The sequence below is a fragment of the Marmota flaviventris genome, chromosome 3 (assembly GCF_047511675.1).
Source record: "Marmota flaviventris isolate mMarFla1 chromosome 3, mMarFla1.hap1, whole genome shotgun sequence".
In the NCBI taxonomy this organism is placed as follows: domain Eukaryota; kingdom Metazoa; phylum Chordata; class Mammalia; order Rodentia; family Sciuridae; genus Marmota; species Marmota flaviventris.
This window is the reverse complement of record NC_092500.1, coordinates 88331027-88348878: the sequence shown is the minus strand read 5'-3', so window position 1 is coordinate 88348878 and position 17852 is coordinate 88331027. Positions and strand designations below refer to the sequence as shown.

Sequence of the window (17852 nt, the reverse complement as noted above, 5' to 3'; positions counted from 1 at the left end):
CATGCATCTTATCTGATCATAATGGAATGAAACTGGAAATCAATGATAAAAGAAGGAAGGAAAAATCCTGCATCACTTGGAAAATGAACAATATGTTACTGAATGATCAATGGGTTACAGAAGACATACAGGAGGAAATCAAAAAATTCTTAGAGATAAATGAAAATACAGACACAACATATCGGGATCTATGGGACACAATGAAAGCAGTTTTAAGAGGGAAATTCATTGCCTGGAGTTCATTCCTCAATAAAAGAAAAAACCAACAAATAAATGAACTCACACTTCATCTCAAAATCCTAGAAAAGGAAGAGCAAAACAACAGCAAATGTAGTAGAAGGCAAGAAATAATTAAAATCAGAGCGGAAATCAACGAAATTGAAACCAAAAAAACCATTGAAAAAATTGATAAAACTAAAAGTTGGTTCTTCAAAAAAATAAATAAGATCGACAGACTCTTAGCCATGCTAACGAAGAGAAGAAGAGAGAGAACTCAAATTACCAGCATACGGGATGAAAAAGGCAATATCACAACGGACACTACAGAAATACAGAAGATAATTAGAAATTATTTTGAAACCCTATATTCCAATAAAATAGAAGATAGTGAAGATAGCGATAAATTTCTTAAGTCATATGATTTGCCCAGATTGAGTCAGGAAGATACACACAATTTAAACAGACCAATAACAAAGGAGGAAATAGAAGAAGCCATCAAAAGACTACCAACCAAGAAAAGCCCTGGACCGGATGGATATACAGAGGAGTTTTACAAAACCTTCAAAGAAGAATTAATACCAATACTTTTCAAGTTATTTCAAGAAATAGAAAAAGAAGGAGCTCTTCCAAATTCATTCTATGAGGCTAACATCACCCTGATCCCGAAACCAGACAAAGACACTTCAAAGAAAGAAAACTACAGACCAATATCTCTAATGAACTTAGATGCAAAAATCCTCAATAAAATCCTGGCGAATCGAATACAAAAGCATATCAAAAAAATTGTGCACCATGATCAAGTAGGATTCATCCCTGGGATGCAAGGCTGGTTCAATATACGGAAATCAATAAATTTTATTCACCACATCAATAGACTTAAAGATAAGAACCACATGATCATCTCAATAGATGCATAAAAAGCATTCGACAAAGTACAGCATCCCTTTATGTTCAAAACACTAGAAAAACTAGGGATAACAGGAACTTACCTCAACATGGTAAAAGCTATATATGCTAAGCCTCAGGCTAGCATTATTCTGAATGGAGAAAAACTGAAGGCATTCCCTTTAAAATCTGGAACAAGACAGGGATGCCCTCTCTCACCACTTCTATTCAATTTAGTTCTCGAAATACTAGCCAGAGCAATTAGACAGACAAAAGAAATTAAAGGCATAAAAATAGGAAAAGAAGAACTTAAATTATCACTATTTGTGGGTGATATGATACTATATCTAACAGACCCAAAAGGGTCTACAAAGAAACTCCTAGAGCTAATAAATGAATTCAGCAAAGTGGCAGGATATAAAATCAACACACATAAATCAAAGGCATTCCTGTATATCAGCGACAAATCTTCTGAAATGGAAATGAGGACAACTACCCCATTCACAATATCTTCAAAAAAAAATAAAATACTTGGGAATCAACCTCACAAAAGAGGTGAAAGATTTATACAAAGATTTATGAAAACTACAGAACCCTAAAGAGAGAAATAGAAGAAGACCTTAGAAGATGGAAAAATATACCCTGTTCATGGATAGGAAGAACTAACATCATCAAAATGGCGATATTACCCAAAGTTCTCTATAGGTTTAATGCAATCCCAATCAAAATCCCAAGGGCATTTCTTGTAGAAATAGAGAAAGCAATTATGAAATCCATATGGAAAAACAGAAGACCCAGAATAGCAAAAGCAATTCTAAGCAGGAAGTGTGAGTCAGACAGTATAGCGATACCAGATTTCAAGCTATACTACAGAGCAATAGTAACAAAAACAGCATGGTACTGGTACCAAAACAGGCGGGTGGACCAATGGTACAGAACAGAGGACACAGAGACCAATCCACAAAATTACAACTTTCTCATATTTGATAAAGGGGCTAAAAGCATGCAATGGAGGAAGGATAGTATCTTCAACAAATGGTGCTGGGAAAACTGGAAATCCATATGCAACAAAATGAATCTGAATCCCTTTCTCTCACCATGCACAAAAGTTAACTCAAAATGGATCAAAGAGCTTGATATCAAATCAGAGATTCTGCGCCTGATAGAAGAAAAAGTTGGCTCCGATCTACATATTGTTGGGGCGGGCTCCAAATTCCTTAATAGGACACCCATAGCACAAGAGTTAATAACTAGAATCAACAAATGGGACTTACTCAAACTAAAAAGTTTTTTCTCAGCAAGAGAAACAATAAGAGAGGTAAATAGGGAGCCTACATCCTGGGAACAAATTTTTACTCCTCACACTTCAGATAGAGCCCTAATATCCAGAGTATACAAAGAACTCAAAAAATTAAACAATAAGAAAACAAATAACCCAATCAATAAATGGGCCAAAGACCTGAACAGACACTTCTCAGAGGAGGACATACAATCAATCAACAAGTACATGAAAAAATGCTCACCATCTCTAGCAGTCAAAGAAATGCAAATCAAAACCACCCTAAGATACCATCTCACTCCAGTAAGATTGGCAGCCATTTTGAAGTCAAACAACAACAAGTGCTGGCGAGGATGTGGGGAAAAGGGTACTCTTGTACATTGCTGGTGGGACTGCAAATTGGTACGGCCAATTTGGAAAGCAGTATGGAGATTCCTGGGAAAGCTGGGAATGGAACCACCATTTGACCCAGCTATTGCCCTTCTCAGACTATTCCCTGAAGACCTTAAAAGAGCATACTACAGGGATACTGCCACATCAATGTTCATAGCAGCACAATTCACAATAGCTAGACTGTGGAACCAACCCAGATGCCCTTCAATAGATGAATGGATAAAAAAAAATGTGGCATTTATACACAATGGAGTATTATGCAGCACTAAAAAATGACAAAATCATGGAATTTGCAGGGAAATGGATGGCATTAGAGCAGATTATGCTAAGTGAAGCTAGCCAATCCCTAAAAAACAAATGCCAAATGTCTTCTTTGATATAATGAGAGCAACTAAGAACAGAACAGGGAAGAAAAGCAGGAGGAAAAGATTAACATTAAACAGAGACATGAGGTGGGAGGGAACGGGAGAGAAAAGGGAAATTGCATGGATATGGAAGGAGACCCTCATTGTTACACAAAATTACATATAAGAGGTTGTAAGGGGAATGGGGAAAAAAACAAGGAGAGAAATGAATTACAGTAGATGGGGTAGAGAGAGAAGATGGGAGGGGAGGGGAGGGGGGATAATAGAGGATAGGAAAGGTAGCAGAATACAACAGTCACGAATATGGCATCATGTAAAAATGTGGATGTGTAACCGATGTGATTCTGCAATCTGTAATTGGGGTAAAAATGGGAGTTCATAACCCACTGGAATCTAATGTATGAAATATGATATGTCAAGAGCTTTATAATGTTTTGAACAACCAATAAAAAAAACAACAGATGAATGGATAAAGAAAATGTGATATATATACACAATGGAGTTTTAGCATAAAGAAGAAAGAAATTCCCAGGTGTGGTGGCACACACTTATAATCCCAGTGACTCAGGTGGCTGAGGCAAAAGGACCTCAGCAAATTAGCAAGCCCCACAGCAACTTATCAAGACGCTGACTCAAAAGATAGACATCATTATCCAAAGGACATGTATGAAGACATAAATTGGGTGTCAAAATACTTTATATACAAACAGAGATATGAAAAATTGTGGTGTATATGTGTAATAAGAATTGTAATTCATTCCGCTGTCATTTATTTTAAAAAAAAAAATCAATAATAAAATCTCTTATTTGAGACTCAACTAATTCTGAATAATCTATAAATATTAAGGTTTCTCCAAGTTCTTTAATATAATCCCTTATGAGGGTGTGAATGCAGTTGTAGAAAATATGCATAAAGTTGGTATAATTTTCTAAATAAAAATCACATTTTTCTGTCTTAACAAAATAAATACATAAATAAACAATAAAAAGGACTGGCGTAGAGCACCTCTGAGTTAGTTCACTTCCCAGAGCAAAAAAAAAGAAGAAAGAAATTATGGAATTTGCAGGAAAATACATAGAGTTAAAGAGCATTATGCTAAGTGAAATTAGCCAAATTCAGAAAGTTAAGGGACATATGTTTCTACTCATATGTGGAAGGTAGAGAGAAAAAAAGTTTTAAAAAGTGGGGGATTCTTAGAAAAAGAGTAAGGTAGAGGTAGAAGGGAGGAGGGAAGGCCAAAAGGGGGTACTGTGGAATGAAATTAATCAAAGTAGGTTATGTACATAAACAAAGATGCCACAATGAGACCTGCTATTATATAAAACTATTATGCACTAATAAAAAAAAGTAGACTATTCCAAAAGAAAAGTTCTTTTGAAAGCAGCAAGCTAATTAGAGGATCTTGTTAACATAATTGAGGAAGGCAGCTGCCCTAAACAACAGATCTTAAGTATAAACAGCCTTCTACTGGAAGAAGAGTCTCATGGGACATTCATTCCTAGAAAGAAGAAGTCAATCCTGGCTTCATCTTCAAAGAAAGGACTGAGTCTCTTTTTAGGAGTTAAAGCAGTTGGTGACTTTAAGTTGAAGTCAATGCTCATTGTCCATTCCAAATATCCTATGGCCCTTAAGATTTACACTAATTCTACTGTGCCTGTGTCCTATATATGGAATAACCAAGCCTGGATGACAGCACATCTCTTTACAAGATGGCTTACTGGATATTTTAAACTCATGTTGAGACTTGCCACCCAGGGAAGAAAAGAGATCTTTCAACATATTATTCCTCATTCCAATGCATATGGTCACCCAAGAGCTCTGTTGGCAGTGTAAATGAGATTGATGTTGTTTTCATGCTTGCTAGTACAATATCCATGCAGCAGCTCATGGATCAAAGAGTGATTTTTTATTTTCAAGTCTCATTATTGAAGAAAGAAATTTCATAAGACCATAACTGCCATAGATAGTGATTCCTCTGATGTATCTGGGCAAAGTAAATTGAAAACCTTCCGGAGAGGATTCACCTTTCAAATGCCATTAAGAACATTAGTGATTCAAGGAAGGAGGTCCAAATACTCATGGGTTTTGAAGAAGTCGATTCCAACTTTTATGGATGAATTTGAGAGGCTCTTCAAGGGAACTTCAGTGGAAGAAGTAATTGTATATGTGGAGGAAATAACAAACTAGAATTAGAAGTGGAAGCTGAATATGTGACTGAATTGTGGCAGTCTCATAACATTTTAACAGATGAGGAGTCTCTCATTATGACTGTAAAAGAAAAGTGGTTTCTTGAGATGGAATCTACTTCTGGTAAAAATGCAGTGAACATTGTTAAATGACAACAATTGATTTGTGATATTACATAAACTTTGTTGATAAAGCAGTGGCAAGATTTGAGAGGATTGATTGCTATTTTGGAAGAAGTTCTATTATGGGTAAAATGGTATCAAGCAGTATTGTGTGCTACAGAGAAATCTTTTGTGAAGGGATGAGTTGATCAAAAGTCTCAAAAAAATTTTAAGAGTTGAAATCACAAACAGTACTTTTTCTTTTGCCAACATTGTGATGCATGCCTATAGACCCAGGTACTCAGGAGGCTAAAGCAGGTGAATTGCTTAAGTCCAGGAGTTTGAGGGCAGCCTGGGCAATACAAGTGAGAACCCAAATGAATAAATAAATTAAAAGGAGTGGGTGGAGAAAAGTAGAAAAAGAGGGGAAGTATGTTATCTGAAAAAAAATGAAGCTAAAACTCAACAACAGAAATATATCTGGAAAAATCCCTGAATATTTGGAAATTGAATAATGTCCTTTTAAATAACTCATGTGTCAAATAAGAAGATGGAAGTTGTGAAATAATTTGAAATGAATATAATTAAACATGAAATCAAAATTGTGCATCTAGTTAAAGTAGGGCATAGAGGGGAATGTATCATATTAAGTGCTTACATTGGGAAAGGAAAAATCTCTCCAATCCACAATCTAAGTTTTTGCCTTAAACTGGAAAAATAAGAGCAAATTAAATTAAAAGTTCAAGAAAGGAAATAATAAAGATAAGATAATTAAAACATAAAAGTATAGAAATCAATAAGTCTCAAAGCTGATTCTTTGAAAAGATCAACAGGTGAAATGAACTTCTAGCCAAACTGATTAAGATAGGAAGAGAGAAGACTTAGATTACCAATATCAGGAATACTAGAAGATATAGCGTGTAAATATTTAAAAAGTAAGCAAATATTATGAATAGCTATCAACAAATTCAGCAATTTAGAAAAAACAGACAAATTCCTTGAACAACACAAGCTATTAAAATGTATATAGAAAGAAAATAACTTGAATAGCCCTGTATCTATTAATGAAATTAACTCTAGTTAAAGACCTTCCAAGATATAAAATTCAAGGCTTAGAAGTCTTTATCGGCAAATGCTATCACACGTTTGTGGATCAAATAGTATCAATTATGAATAAACTCTTCCATAGAGTAGAAGAGGGAACATTTGATACAGGACTTGAAAGTCAATGTGTAATTGACTTCTTTGATTCTCCACATCAAAGAAGAAAGTCCATATGAACATCTCAATAGATGCAAAGCAACATTTTTTTTTTGGTCTTTTTTCTTTTTTTGGTGGTGCTGAGGATTGAACTCAGGGCCTTGTGCATGTGAGGTAAGAAGTCTACCAACTGAGCTATATTCCCAGCCCCAAAGCAACATTTGACAAAATTCAAAGAGCATGTTAGAAAAACTCACAGAAAACATTGTTCTTAATTGTGAAAAACTAAATGTTTTTCCCCTAAGAGCTGGAACAATGCTATGATATACACTCTTACCATTATACATTATATCTAATAATTTAATAAAGTAATTATTAATAAGGCCAGTTTAATAAGAAACAAGAAAAAATAAATAACATCATTCAGTTTGAAAAGGAAAAAATAAACGCTTTCCTATCCACAATTATGACTGTGATTATCTACACAGAAACTCCAATGATTCTACAAAAAAGTTAATAAAGCTAATAAATGGATGCAAGATACAAGATCAATATATATATATATATACATATATATATTTATACACAAGACTTGTGTACTAAAAACTACAAATATTAATGAGAGAAATAAACACAACCTACATAAACAAAGAGAAATATCATGTATGGGAATTGAAAAACTTAATATTGTTAAGCTATCAATAATCTTTAAACTGGTCTGTAGATTCAGTCCAAGCGCACTCAAAAATACCAGCATGCTGAGAGCCACGGCCGAGTCTGTATGGCCCCTGGCATTTACACCTGGCATTTTGCCAGAGGAATGTTAGAGTTCGTAAACAAGTCTGGATGGTGCTTGGCAAAATGCCAGGGGCCATACAGACTCGGCCGTGGCTCTCAGCACCAGCAGGACTGTTTTTAAATAGAAATTTAAAAGCCTATTCTAAAATTCACATAAGGAAAAGAAAACAGAGAAACTCTAAGAATAGCTTCATAAATTTTTTTTAAACATGAACAAAGTTGGGGAACTCACACTCTTTGTTGCCAGAGTCACTAGAAAAATTTATAGGAATCAGACTGAGTGGGATTTAGAACAGCACGGATAAGTACAGTAATGGACCCACAACAGAGTCCAGAAATAGGTCCATATACATGTGGTCAAACGATGTTCAACAAAATGTCAATTTTATTCACAATAGCAGGGTGGGGCACTAGGGAAGAATAGAGTTACTTTAGATTAGGTAGAGGGGAGTGAAGGGAGGGGAGAGGGCTAAGGGATAGGCAGGATAGTAGAATGAATCAGACATTATTACCCGATGTACATATATAGTATATACAACTGGTGGGATTCTACATCATGTACAATCAGAAGAATGAGAAATTATACTCCATCTATATATGATGTAACAAAGTGCATTCTACTGTCATGTATGTGACTAATTAGAACAAATAAAAAAAGATCAAAGATTAAAACAAAAGCTTTCCATGCAAAAAATGTGGGCAGGTAGTATATTTCTGTGGGTGGGTCTAATTTGGTAATGGTTCGATTGTGCCTGGGTTTACTACCTGTTCAGATAAGATTTTTAGCTTTGGTAGCATTAATAATGGGTAGAGGTGGGTCTGGGGTTGTGGCTCAGGGATAGAGAGCTCACCTAGCACCTGTGAGGGCACTAGGTTCGATCCTCAGCACCACATAAAAAATAAATAAATAAAATAAAGGTATTGTGTCCAACTATAATTAAAAAGAAATATTTTTTAAAAAATGGGTAGAAGCCATTAAAAGCCACTGGTGGGGCTGGGATTGTGGCTCAGAGGTAGAGTGCTTGCCTAACATGTGTGAGGCACTGGGTTCCATCCTTAGCACCACATACAAATAAAATAAAGGTATTGTGTCTACCTACAACTAAAAAATAAATGTTTAAAAAAATAAAAGCCACTGGTTATTTTATTTTTCATTAGGCAATTTTTTAAGATTTTATTTATCTGGCATTTTTTTCGCTGTGGAACATAAAAGCAACTTTAATAAATGATAAAGATACGTAGTTAAATTTCACTGGCATATACATTTTTTTCATTTTATGTTCTATGATCTGAAAAACAAATGCTTTCGGAATTGTATAAGATTTATGTCTATTGTAAACATTGCTTAATTTTTTTGTTCTTGGTTTAAAAAAACATTTTGTTGAAAATGCTTTTGAATATTGCAGTCTGTATCACGTACTAGATGGCTTCTTTTGTCTACATGATCTCCTGTGTTACCAGTGTGTACTGTCTCCTCCTTAAAACAAACTTTTTCTTTGCTTTCTTTGCACAGTCTTTGGTTGCAAGTCGTAAGCCTGAGTCCAACAAAATTCCAGTAATTTCAAAAAATGTGGTATTAATGCTTTTCTAATAAACAGATAAGTTAGCTCAAGAAAAACAAAAGAAAAAGAAAAAATGATGAATTGGACTTCATCAAAATTAAAAATTTTTCCTCAAAAATGTCTGCAAAACACATATTTAAAAAAAAGACTGGCATCCATAATATATGCGAAATATATATATACATATATATGTATTTATACACAATATAAATACATGTGTATTTATATTGTGTATAAATACATATATATGTATGTATTGGAAAAATTTGGCATTCTCACATCCAGTTAAACATACACATACTATATGACACAGCAAGTCATCCCTCCCTTGCTTTCCCTGTCTCAAGGTCCTAAGCCTCGATCACACTTGCAGAATCCCTTTTGTTACGCCATGTAATATGTTCACAGGGGAATAGGCTATGGACATCTTTGGGGACCTATTATTCTGCCTTCCATAGATACTTAGCAATTGATCCAAGAAAAATGGAATCTTATACCCTCCCACAAAAAAAAATGTATATAATGTTTCCAAACTTTCATTAATAATCTCCAAACACTGGGAAAAACCCAATACATGGTGGCTGGTGAAAGAATAAACAAACTGTGAAGCATCCATACAATGGAAAGCTAATCAGGGGGAAAAAAAAAAGGCAAGAATGAACTGCTAACACAAGCAATAACAGATGACTCTGAAATGCATTTGCTGACTCACAGGCTACATTCTGTATGATTCCACTTATATAACACTACTGAAAAGGTAAAACTATGGAAACAAAAAACAGATCATCAGTTTCCAGGGGAAAAGTGTTGGCAGAGGAAATTAATTACAAAGGAATATGAAACAACTTTTTAGTATGATGGAAATGTTCTGTATCTGCTTGTGGTGATGGATGAACAACCACAGTATCTTTCAAAATTCATAGAATTTTACATTCGAAAAAGGTAAAAATTTTTGTATGTAAGCTATACCTCCATAAACCCCAACAAATTATGCTTTTGTAGTAAGGAAAGATTTGTTAAAACAGAAGTCAAAAGACATATGAAATTAAATACTTAAAAGGTTAATAATTTTTTTACCATATCAAGACCTTTTCAAAATATAATAACATGAACAGATGAAGTTTAATGGCTGTTACTGGTCATCTTGACATTCCTAAGTTCCCTTGGAATCCTTTCTCATGGCTTTTCTGGAGGTAGCCGTAAGGTTTCCTGGAAGCACTGAGAATACAGCTTGGATACGGCAGATTCCAGAACCAGATATAAGATGGACCTCTTTAGGTTTCCTGTCCTCTGGAGGCAGCCACAATTGAAAAGTAAGAGAGCTGAGCAGTAGGAATTGAACTGGGGCATGCTTCCTTGGAAGAAAACGGTATCTATGGTCTAAAGTATCCTGGAAGCCGGTGTGGGAGTCTTGGCTAGAATGGCATCATCCCTGCATGAAGAGTGCAGTATCTTCTCAGTGCTATGTGGAGACCACTCCAACAGGACACCACAGGATAGTGAGAAGCAAAGGAAATAGCAAACTAAGGAGGTGTGGGGGCTGGATTTAACCCTTTGAGAGCCGTGCTGAGACTCTGGAGTTCTTGGGAGAATTCTATAAGTAGAGTCAAGCTCAAAGGTGGGAGATTCTGAACTAATGCTAATTAGGCAGATATACAAAAAAAAGGAAAAATATGAAACATTACTATACTTATATTCTGAGTTTATGAAACATTTCCTACTAAATGTTACCACAAATGCATGACTATATGGAAATGTTTTACTTTACGTATCTCCATTCTTCCACATTTTAAGAATTTGTATTATTTTTCTACTGCTATCATAATTACCACAACCTTGGTGGCTTAAACAACACAAATTTATTATTGCAGTAAGTTGGAACTAATATGGGTGTGCCAGACTAAAGTCAAGTCATTGGTAGGAGTGTGTTCCTTTCTGGAGACTGGGGCGGGGCGGGGGGGCGGTCCATTTCCTGGCTCATTCACCTTCTTTGCAGAATTCAGTTCCTTACAGTGCAGAACTAAGATCCCTGTTTCCTTTCCAGCTGTCAGCCAGGGCCATTCCCAGCATCTAGAGGCACCCACATTCTTGGCTTGTAGCTTCCTTTTCCCTTCTTCAAGCCAGCAATGGCAGGTTGAATCCTCCTAACACACTCTTCTCTTTCTCTTCTACCTCACTTTTCAAGATTGATGTGATTAGACTCTAGGGCCCTCCCAAATAAACCATATATTCCCAACTCAAGGTCCTTAACCTTGATCACATCCACAGTGCATTTTATCCTATCATGTAATATATGCACGGGGGAATAGGATGAGAAGATTTGAGGGGACCCATTATTCTGCCCTCTATAGATTGTTTCAGGTTTTTTAATACTTAAAATATTATCTTTTGAACTCCAATGAACAAATGCTTGTTTTAATTGATTCCTACAGACCTAAAACTCTTACTTCAAAGAGCAGAGGAATCATTTTATTTTTCATACTTTGCCTTTAAAATATAGGCTGTGTTGGAGAATATGTGGAGAAAAGGAAAGCCTTGCACTGTTGGTAGGAATATAAATTATTATAGCCATTATGGAAAACACTATGGAGCTTTCTCAAACAATTAAAAATAGAACTACCATATGATCCAGTAATCCCACTACTGGGTATATATCCAAAAGAGAAGAAACCAATATGTTGAGGAGACATTGCATTCCCATATTCATTCCAGTGTTATTCACAATAACCAAGATATGGAATCAACTAAAGAGTCCATCAACCAATGAAAGGATGAAGAAATGCAGTCTATACACACAATGAAATACTACCAAAAGAAGGAAATCTCTCATTTGTGACAGCCTGGATAAACCTGGAGGACAGTATGTTAAATGAAATAAGCCACGCACCCAAAAAAACAAAACACTGTTTCACTTATTTGTGGAATTAAGAGTTGAACTCATAGGAGAGAGTAGTTACCAAAAGTGTAGGGTTGGGGAGATATTGGTCCCAGGACACAAAATTTCAACTAGGAGAAATAACTTCAAGAAATCTATTATGCATCTAGTGACTATAATTAGTATCAGTGTGTTATATTTTTTAAAATATCTGAAATAGATTTTAAGTGGTTTCACTTTAAAAAAAATGCAAGGCAATGCATGTTAATCAGCTCTATTTAGCCATTCAGCAATGTATACATATTTCAGAACATGTTGTACACCTTAAATTTAATATATACTTTACATATATATGTATATATATGTATATTCATGTAGTCTTCAAAATGCCTTGGCTTTCTTATCAGAAAAAAAAAAATGCCAAACTTTTTAGTACAGCATTTGCCCTGCCATTACTAATATTTTCTTCAGTCCATTTCCTTATTTGACTTGGGGTTGATGAAGTAGTTTCGATAAACCTCCTGAAATAGATGCTAAGTGTTGTGTGTATGCTTATTTTTCTTTTAGGAAAAAGGTCCAGAGCTTGAATCAGATTTTATGTAAGCATTTGTAAATATGGCCATGTGCTGGCATAACATTTGTCAATCACAAACTACCTATATGGTGGTGGATCCCATAAGATCAGCAGGGAGCCAATTGCCTAATGGCATTTTAGCCATTCTAATGTCATAGAACAATGTATTTGTGGTGATGCTGGGGTGAACAAACCTACTGCACTGCCTATTGTATAAAAATATAGAACATACAATTATGCACAGTACTTAGTACTTAATAATGATAATGACTTACTGGTTTATGAATTTACTGCACTCTACTTTTGCCTATAAAATGCACTGTTTAACATACCTTATATATAATCAGATATGATAAATTATGGTATAATGGTGTATTAAGAATTGTAATGCAAAAATAAATAAATAAATAAAATGCACTATTTCTATTGATTTAAAAAATAATAATTTAGTATAAAACAGGATGCCATGAGGGAAAAGGATAGACTTTGGATCTCCTATGTTCCTGATCCAAACTAAAACTGCTTAAGTGGATGATGACACTTATGCAGGCGGAGAGGGAGGAAGAGGAGAAGAAATAGCGAAGGATAGCTAATTTGGTGTTGAACCACTGAGATGAGAACAATTCAGGATGTGTTAAACTTGATGAACTTTCAAGATGGTCCAAAAAATCAAAAGGAGAAGGAAAGTCATCTTAACTAAGGGAACCTAAAAAAGAAAAGATAGTCACATTATTCATAATCAAATTCAAGTATGGATATGGTAAGGGTTACCATAAACTGTGTGGATGAACAACAAATAACAGAGCTACCGCTGAGCCATAGCCACAGCCCCAATATACACAGTTTTTAAGCTGTTTTTTACCTTTTACCTGGCTAGCTTTCGAATCCCATCACATACCTCCCCATTGCTGTTAATAACCTACTATGTAGCCTCCAATGTTTTAAAACATCGGAGATATAGCATATATTCAGTAAAACTCATCTATTTTAAATGTATAGTTTGAAGCTTGACATTTTAATAGATTAAGCCACATAGATAATTTATGTAGCACTTTCATCAAGAAAGTGTATGCATTAAGTTATTATAAATACATAAACTTTTGCCAATAGTCCAATACTGCAATCCAACACTGGCCTCAGTATTTCCAAAAGACTAAGTATGAACACGTTCATTTCAGATGATTGTTTCTTGGGGGTTCCACACAAGCAGTTTGTGGAGCCTAGGTAATATTCAGTCTTTCTGGAAAGACCCAACGTTGGTACAGATCAAATATGCCTCAAAGATATCCAACAATAAATGCCTCGGTGCAAGTCCAAGTGGCCAGGCTACAAGTCTAAGTAAAGAAACTCCAGCTTTGACAGAAATAGTCTGGGTCTATGATGAATAGCAAATTGGTCACACTAAAAATGGAGATGTCACTGTTTCTTTAGTGGTTTCCTTTAAATATTAGCAATTATGTGCACAGGACATGACACAAAGAAGTACTCAATTAGAGATAGTTGCATTATTTTTCCTTTGCCTAAATAGGACTCTGGAATATACAAGGCTATCACAAAATAGCTACTGTATAACAAATGGATGGATGAATGAAATTATGACCAGAGTCAACTGTTTCCTATGCACTGTTTCCTGACTGAACTTCTTTCAACTCTTCATTCCAAGCTGCATTCACATTTCTCACTTAGTGTCGGATATAGAGCCAGACTGACTGTGCTCGATTCTTGGCTCCATTATTCATTGTTTTTGGGAAACTCACACAAACTACTCAACTTTCTCAACTACAACATGGAGCTAACAGTAGGGCTTCTATAAGGACTAAAAAGTTAATACAAAAAAAAAAAAAAAAATAGACTGGCTTCCATATAATAAACATTCAATAAACATTAGTAATTGCTTAATATAATATATAACACATTTTACAAATTATTTGGTTTTGCAGCCAAATTTGCAGTTCTATGAAAGCAAGAACTTATTTTTGTTCACCACCTAAAACTATGTTCTTGAATGAATGCCAACTACTCAGTTGGTGAAAGACCAGGGCTTTGCATATAATAAGCACACAATGGATGTTTGTTGACAGAGGAATAAATGGAGATGATAAGATGGTTAAGTGATTCAGAAAACTCACAGTACTATATCCAAAAGGTAAAAAAGAGATTTAGGAACATTTCAGTTTATCTTTATAAATTTATTTAAAAAATAAAATTATAAACAAAATACAGAAAAATATTGACACCTGTAATAACAAGGAAATAACTAATCCGTAGGGCAGCTTGTTGGAGAACAAAATCATGAGTTTATAAAGAAATCTTTATTGTGCAAAGGAGAAATATAATATCTAAGATTCATTTACAGTGGGCATTTGGCATTGACAAAAAAGTATTTCTATGTATACATTCAACATTTTGCAGCATATTTACTTCAATTTACATTTCCAAATTCTATGCCAAATACACTCCAACTCACTACCAAAAATTTCTAAGATACTACTAAAATTCTGTATATTTGGTAGGAGTGCAATATTATTTTACTGGAAAATAATTTTTATGTTCCTACTAGATCAATTATATTTTTACTACTTCAATAAAATTCACAAATGTTTTCTTCCCACCTGAAGCCAAGCCTCTTCAGACAAATTAAATACTAACTCAAATGTGGCCAGTTATGAAATTATATTATAAATTTTCCTCCCTCATTGGAGATATTAAAACTTTTCAATGAAAAGATATCAGTTTTAATAAATTACTTTTTCTTTTACAGTAGTTAGAGGTATTTCAGAATCAAGTTGCAGAATTTTAACTTCTTTCTAAAAGACGGCTGAAAGCACTTACCCACTGAGAGTTATTACCAAATTCCTCATCAAAATAAAACACATTAAGAAATCCACACAGTAGTTTTCTGAAAACTCTTCTCCATTTTCCCCACATTTCTCAAATCTATTATTTATTCATTAATAATATGTGACTTTCTTGCTTTGTTTTTCTAAATTATATAAGGTAGCTATTCTAGTTTCCTGATAATCCTCCCATTTCATTTTTAAATTATGATTTTATTAAAATCAACATAAATTACAAGTAACTTTCATTTTTGCTACAGTTCACTTAGAAATGTATTTTAACTTATTGAAGGCAGAATATTTCATGGGGCCTGTCTATATAGACTAGGCAAACAAAACATCAAGATTAGAAATTCTCATGCCTCCAACAGATTCCAGACAAAAATCTACGCATAATGTATTAATTCTTTCTTAACTATTTCAAATTAATTTCATTTCTTTTTGTCTAAGACGATAATGACAAAACAATGGAGATAGATAAATCTCAATGAGGTGAGCTCTTTCTTTCCTATTTTCTTCAGGTTGTAACATCTTCTCCAGTACATAATGGCTGGCAGTTGGCAGTAGGTTGCTGAGTTGATACCACTTCTAAGTCTGATTCACGAACAAAAATCACTGCATCACCACTTACATTTATAAGACACTGTGCCTATAAGAACAACAAACAGGACCAGTTCAGTTACACTCAACAATACTCTCACAGGCTTCTGTTATACAGGGATAGTGTTGTACAGCCAAAACAAAACAAAACAAAATGCAGACTTACAAATCACTAGGAAAAACAACTAACTCAATAAACAAATAAGAAAAGAATGAGAGAACAATTCACAGGAAAAGAAATTCAAAAAGCCTAGAAACATATGAAAAAATACTTAGATACATATGTTCGTTAAAAAAAGTAGCGTTTCATTATTACCACGTGTTGGCAAAGACATGGGGCAATATAAACACATTTAACATTTCTGGTGGGTGGGGGTTGTGAAACCACTTTGGAAAGGAGTTTGATGATATGAAGCAAAAAAAAGTAGACACTTTGTGATCTGCCAGTCTTACTCTCATTTATGTGTGAGTATATAAGATACACATACTGTATATACATTTTTTTTCATGCACTAGAAAAAATCTTGAACATGTTACTAAAAAATTACTATGATTTTCACTGCAGTGTGTTTGTAATAAAAAAAAAAATAGAAAACAGCCTAAATAAATAATGGAATATAAATGAACTAAAAGTTCTAAGAACTTAGGATAGAACTCATAAATGTCATGATGAATTAATGAAAATAAATAGAATGTGGAAAATATTCTCAAAGGAGGGAAACTTCTGCAATATCTAAGAAAACTACAAACAAAGGCCTATGTTTTGACCTACCAATTTCATTTTAAGGAATTTTTCCTACAGATACATTCAGACCTCTGCTAATCACTTCTGTTTCATATTCGTTACAGTGCTGTATGTATTAGCATAACATTTATTAGAAACACCCTAAAAATTCATCAGTGGGGAACTAGTTAAAGAAATTCTGGTTGATCCATACCATGAAGCATTATGTGGCTATTATAAACAGTGAGGATAATCTTTTTGCCCTTAAATGGAACAATTGCCTAGAAAAATTCAGTGAAAGAACAAGCTGTGGAAAAAGGGCATATCTTTGCTTGAATGTATCTAAAATCTCTCATGTTACATGCTATGAAGTGTTATAGCTCTAGAAGTGATATACAAAAAAAAAAACATGAATAACTTTGGTTGTACAGGGGAAGAAAGTGAGTGGATATAAGACAGGGAGAAATTTTCTGTTTATATTCTTTTAATACCCCTTCTGAATTTTGAATTATGTATTACCTATTTTAAAAATACATTAAGACATTTTAATACAAAATGAGACTATAGTTACATACATATATAATTTTTAAAATATAAAAGCCTACCTAGAAATGACAACAAAATAAGGATGGTCCACTAGGTAGCAAAAAGAAATAGGTCCATAGAGGCTCCCACCATATTTTTAATATTTATTTCTGAAGCTGACTGTCAGGTTAAAAGTGTTTATGTTAGACAATTCTCTATACTTTTTAAGGGTATGCAAGATAACACAATAAATTAAAAGTGAATAAAAACTAAATGACATGAAGTATAGCACCCGACATTTGAGCACCTAAGTGACAAGCAGTAATTAACAGTTATCATTCAGGAAGACTGGCTGTGGGAAGGCCCAAAGCATTTGGAATGAAAGAAGTGGGAGTATACTCTAGCTTTTCTATTTAGAGCCTCGTATTGAGCAATGAAATTCTGCAAGCCTCAGTTTTCTCACCTACAGAAGGGAGTTAATAATACCAATGTTACAAAGTGCTAGAAATGCAAAAAAGCACAGTTCATTTGGTGGAAAACTACATAAATCAATACATAGGTTAAGGGCATTGGGAAGAGGTAAAAGGTAAAAACATAAGTCTAAAAAAGTTGGAAGAGTCCAAATTTTGGAAGACCTTGTATGACATACTAATAACCTTAAATTTTATCATGTACTCTCATTAAAGACTTTGTAATATTTAAAAGATAATAGTAACAACTTTTATGG

The 17852-nt window shown here is 34.2% G+C and overlaps 1 protein-coding gene across 4 annotated transcripts in view; it reads right to left on the bottom strand.

Annotated features, from left to right (window-relative positions):
* Positions 1–14613: 14613 nt before the first annotated feature.
* Positions 14614–17852, bottom strand: part of C2cd5 (C2 calcium dependent domain containing 5) — a 94047-nt gene continuing 90808 nt past the window's right edge. For all 4 annotated transcript variants that reach the window (XM_071610094.1, XM_027934212.2, XM_071610093.1 and 1 more), the window contains one exon: positions 14614–15925. In XM_071610094.1, coding sequence (XP_071466195.1) covers positions 15794–15925 — 132 coding nt within the window. In that variant the 3' untranslated portion in view covers positions 14614–15793. The remainder of the gene's footprint in view (positions 15926–17852) is intronic.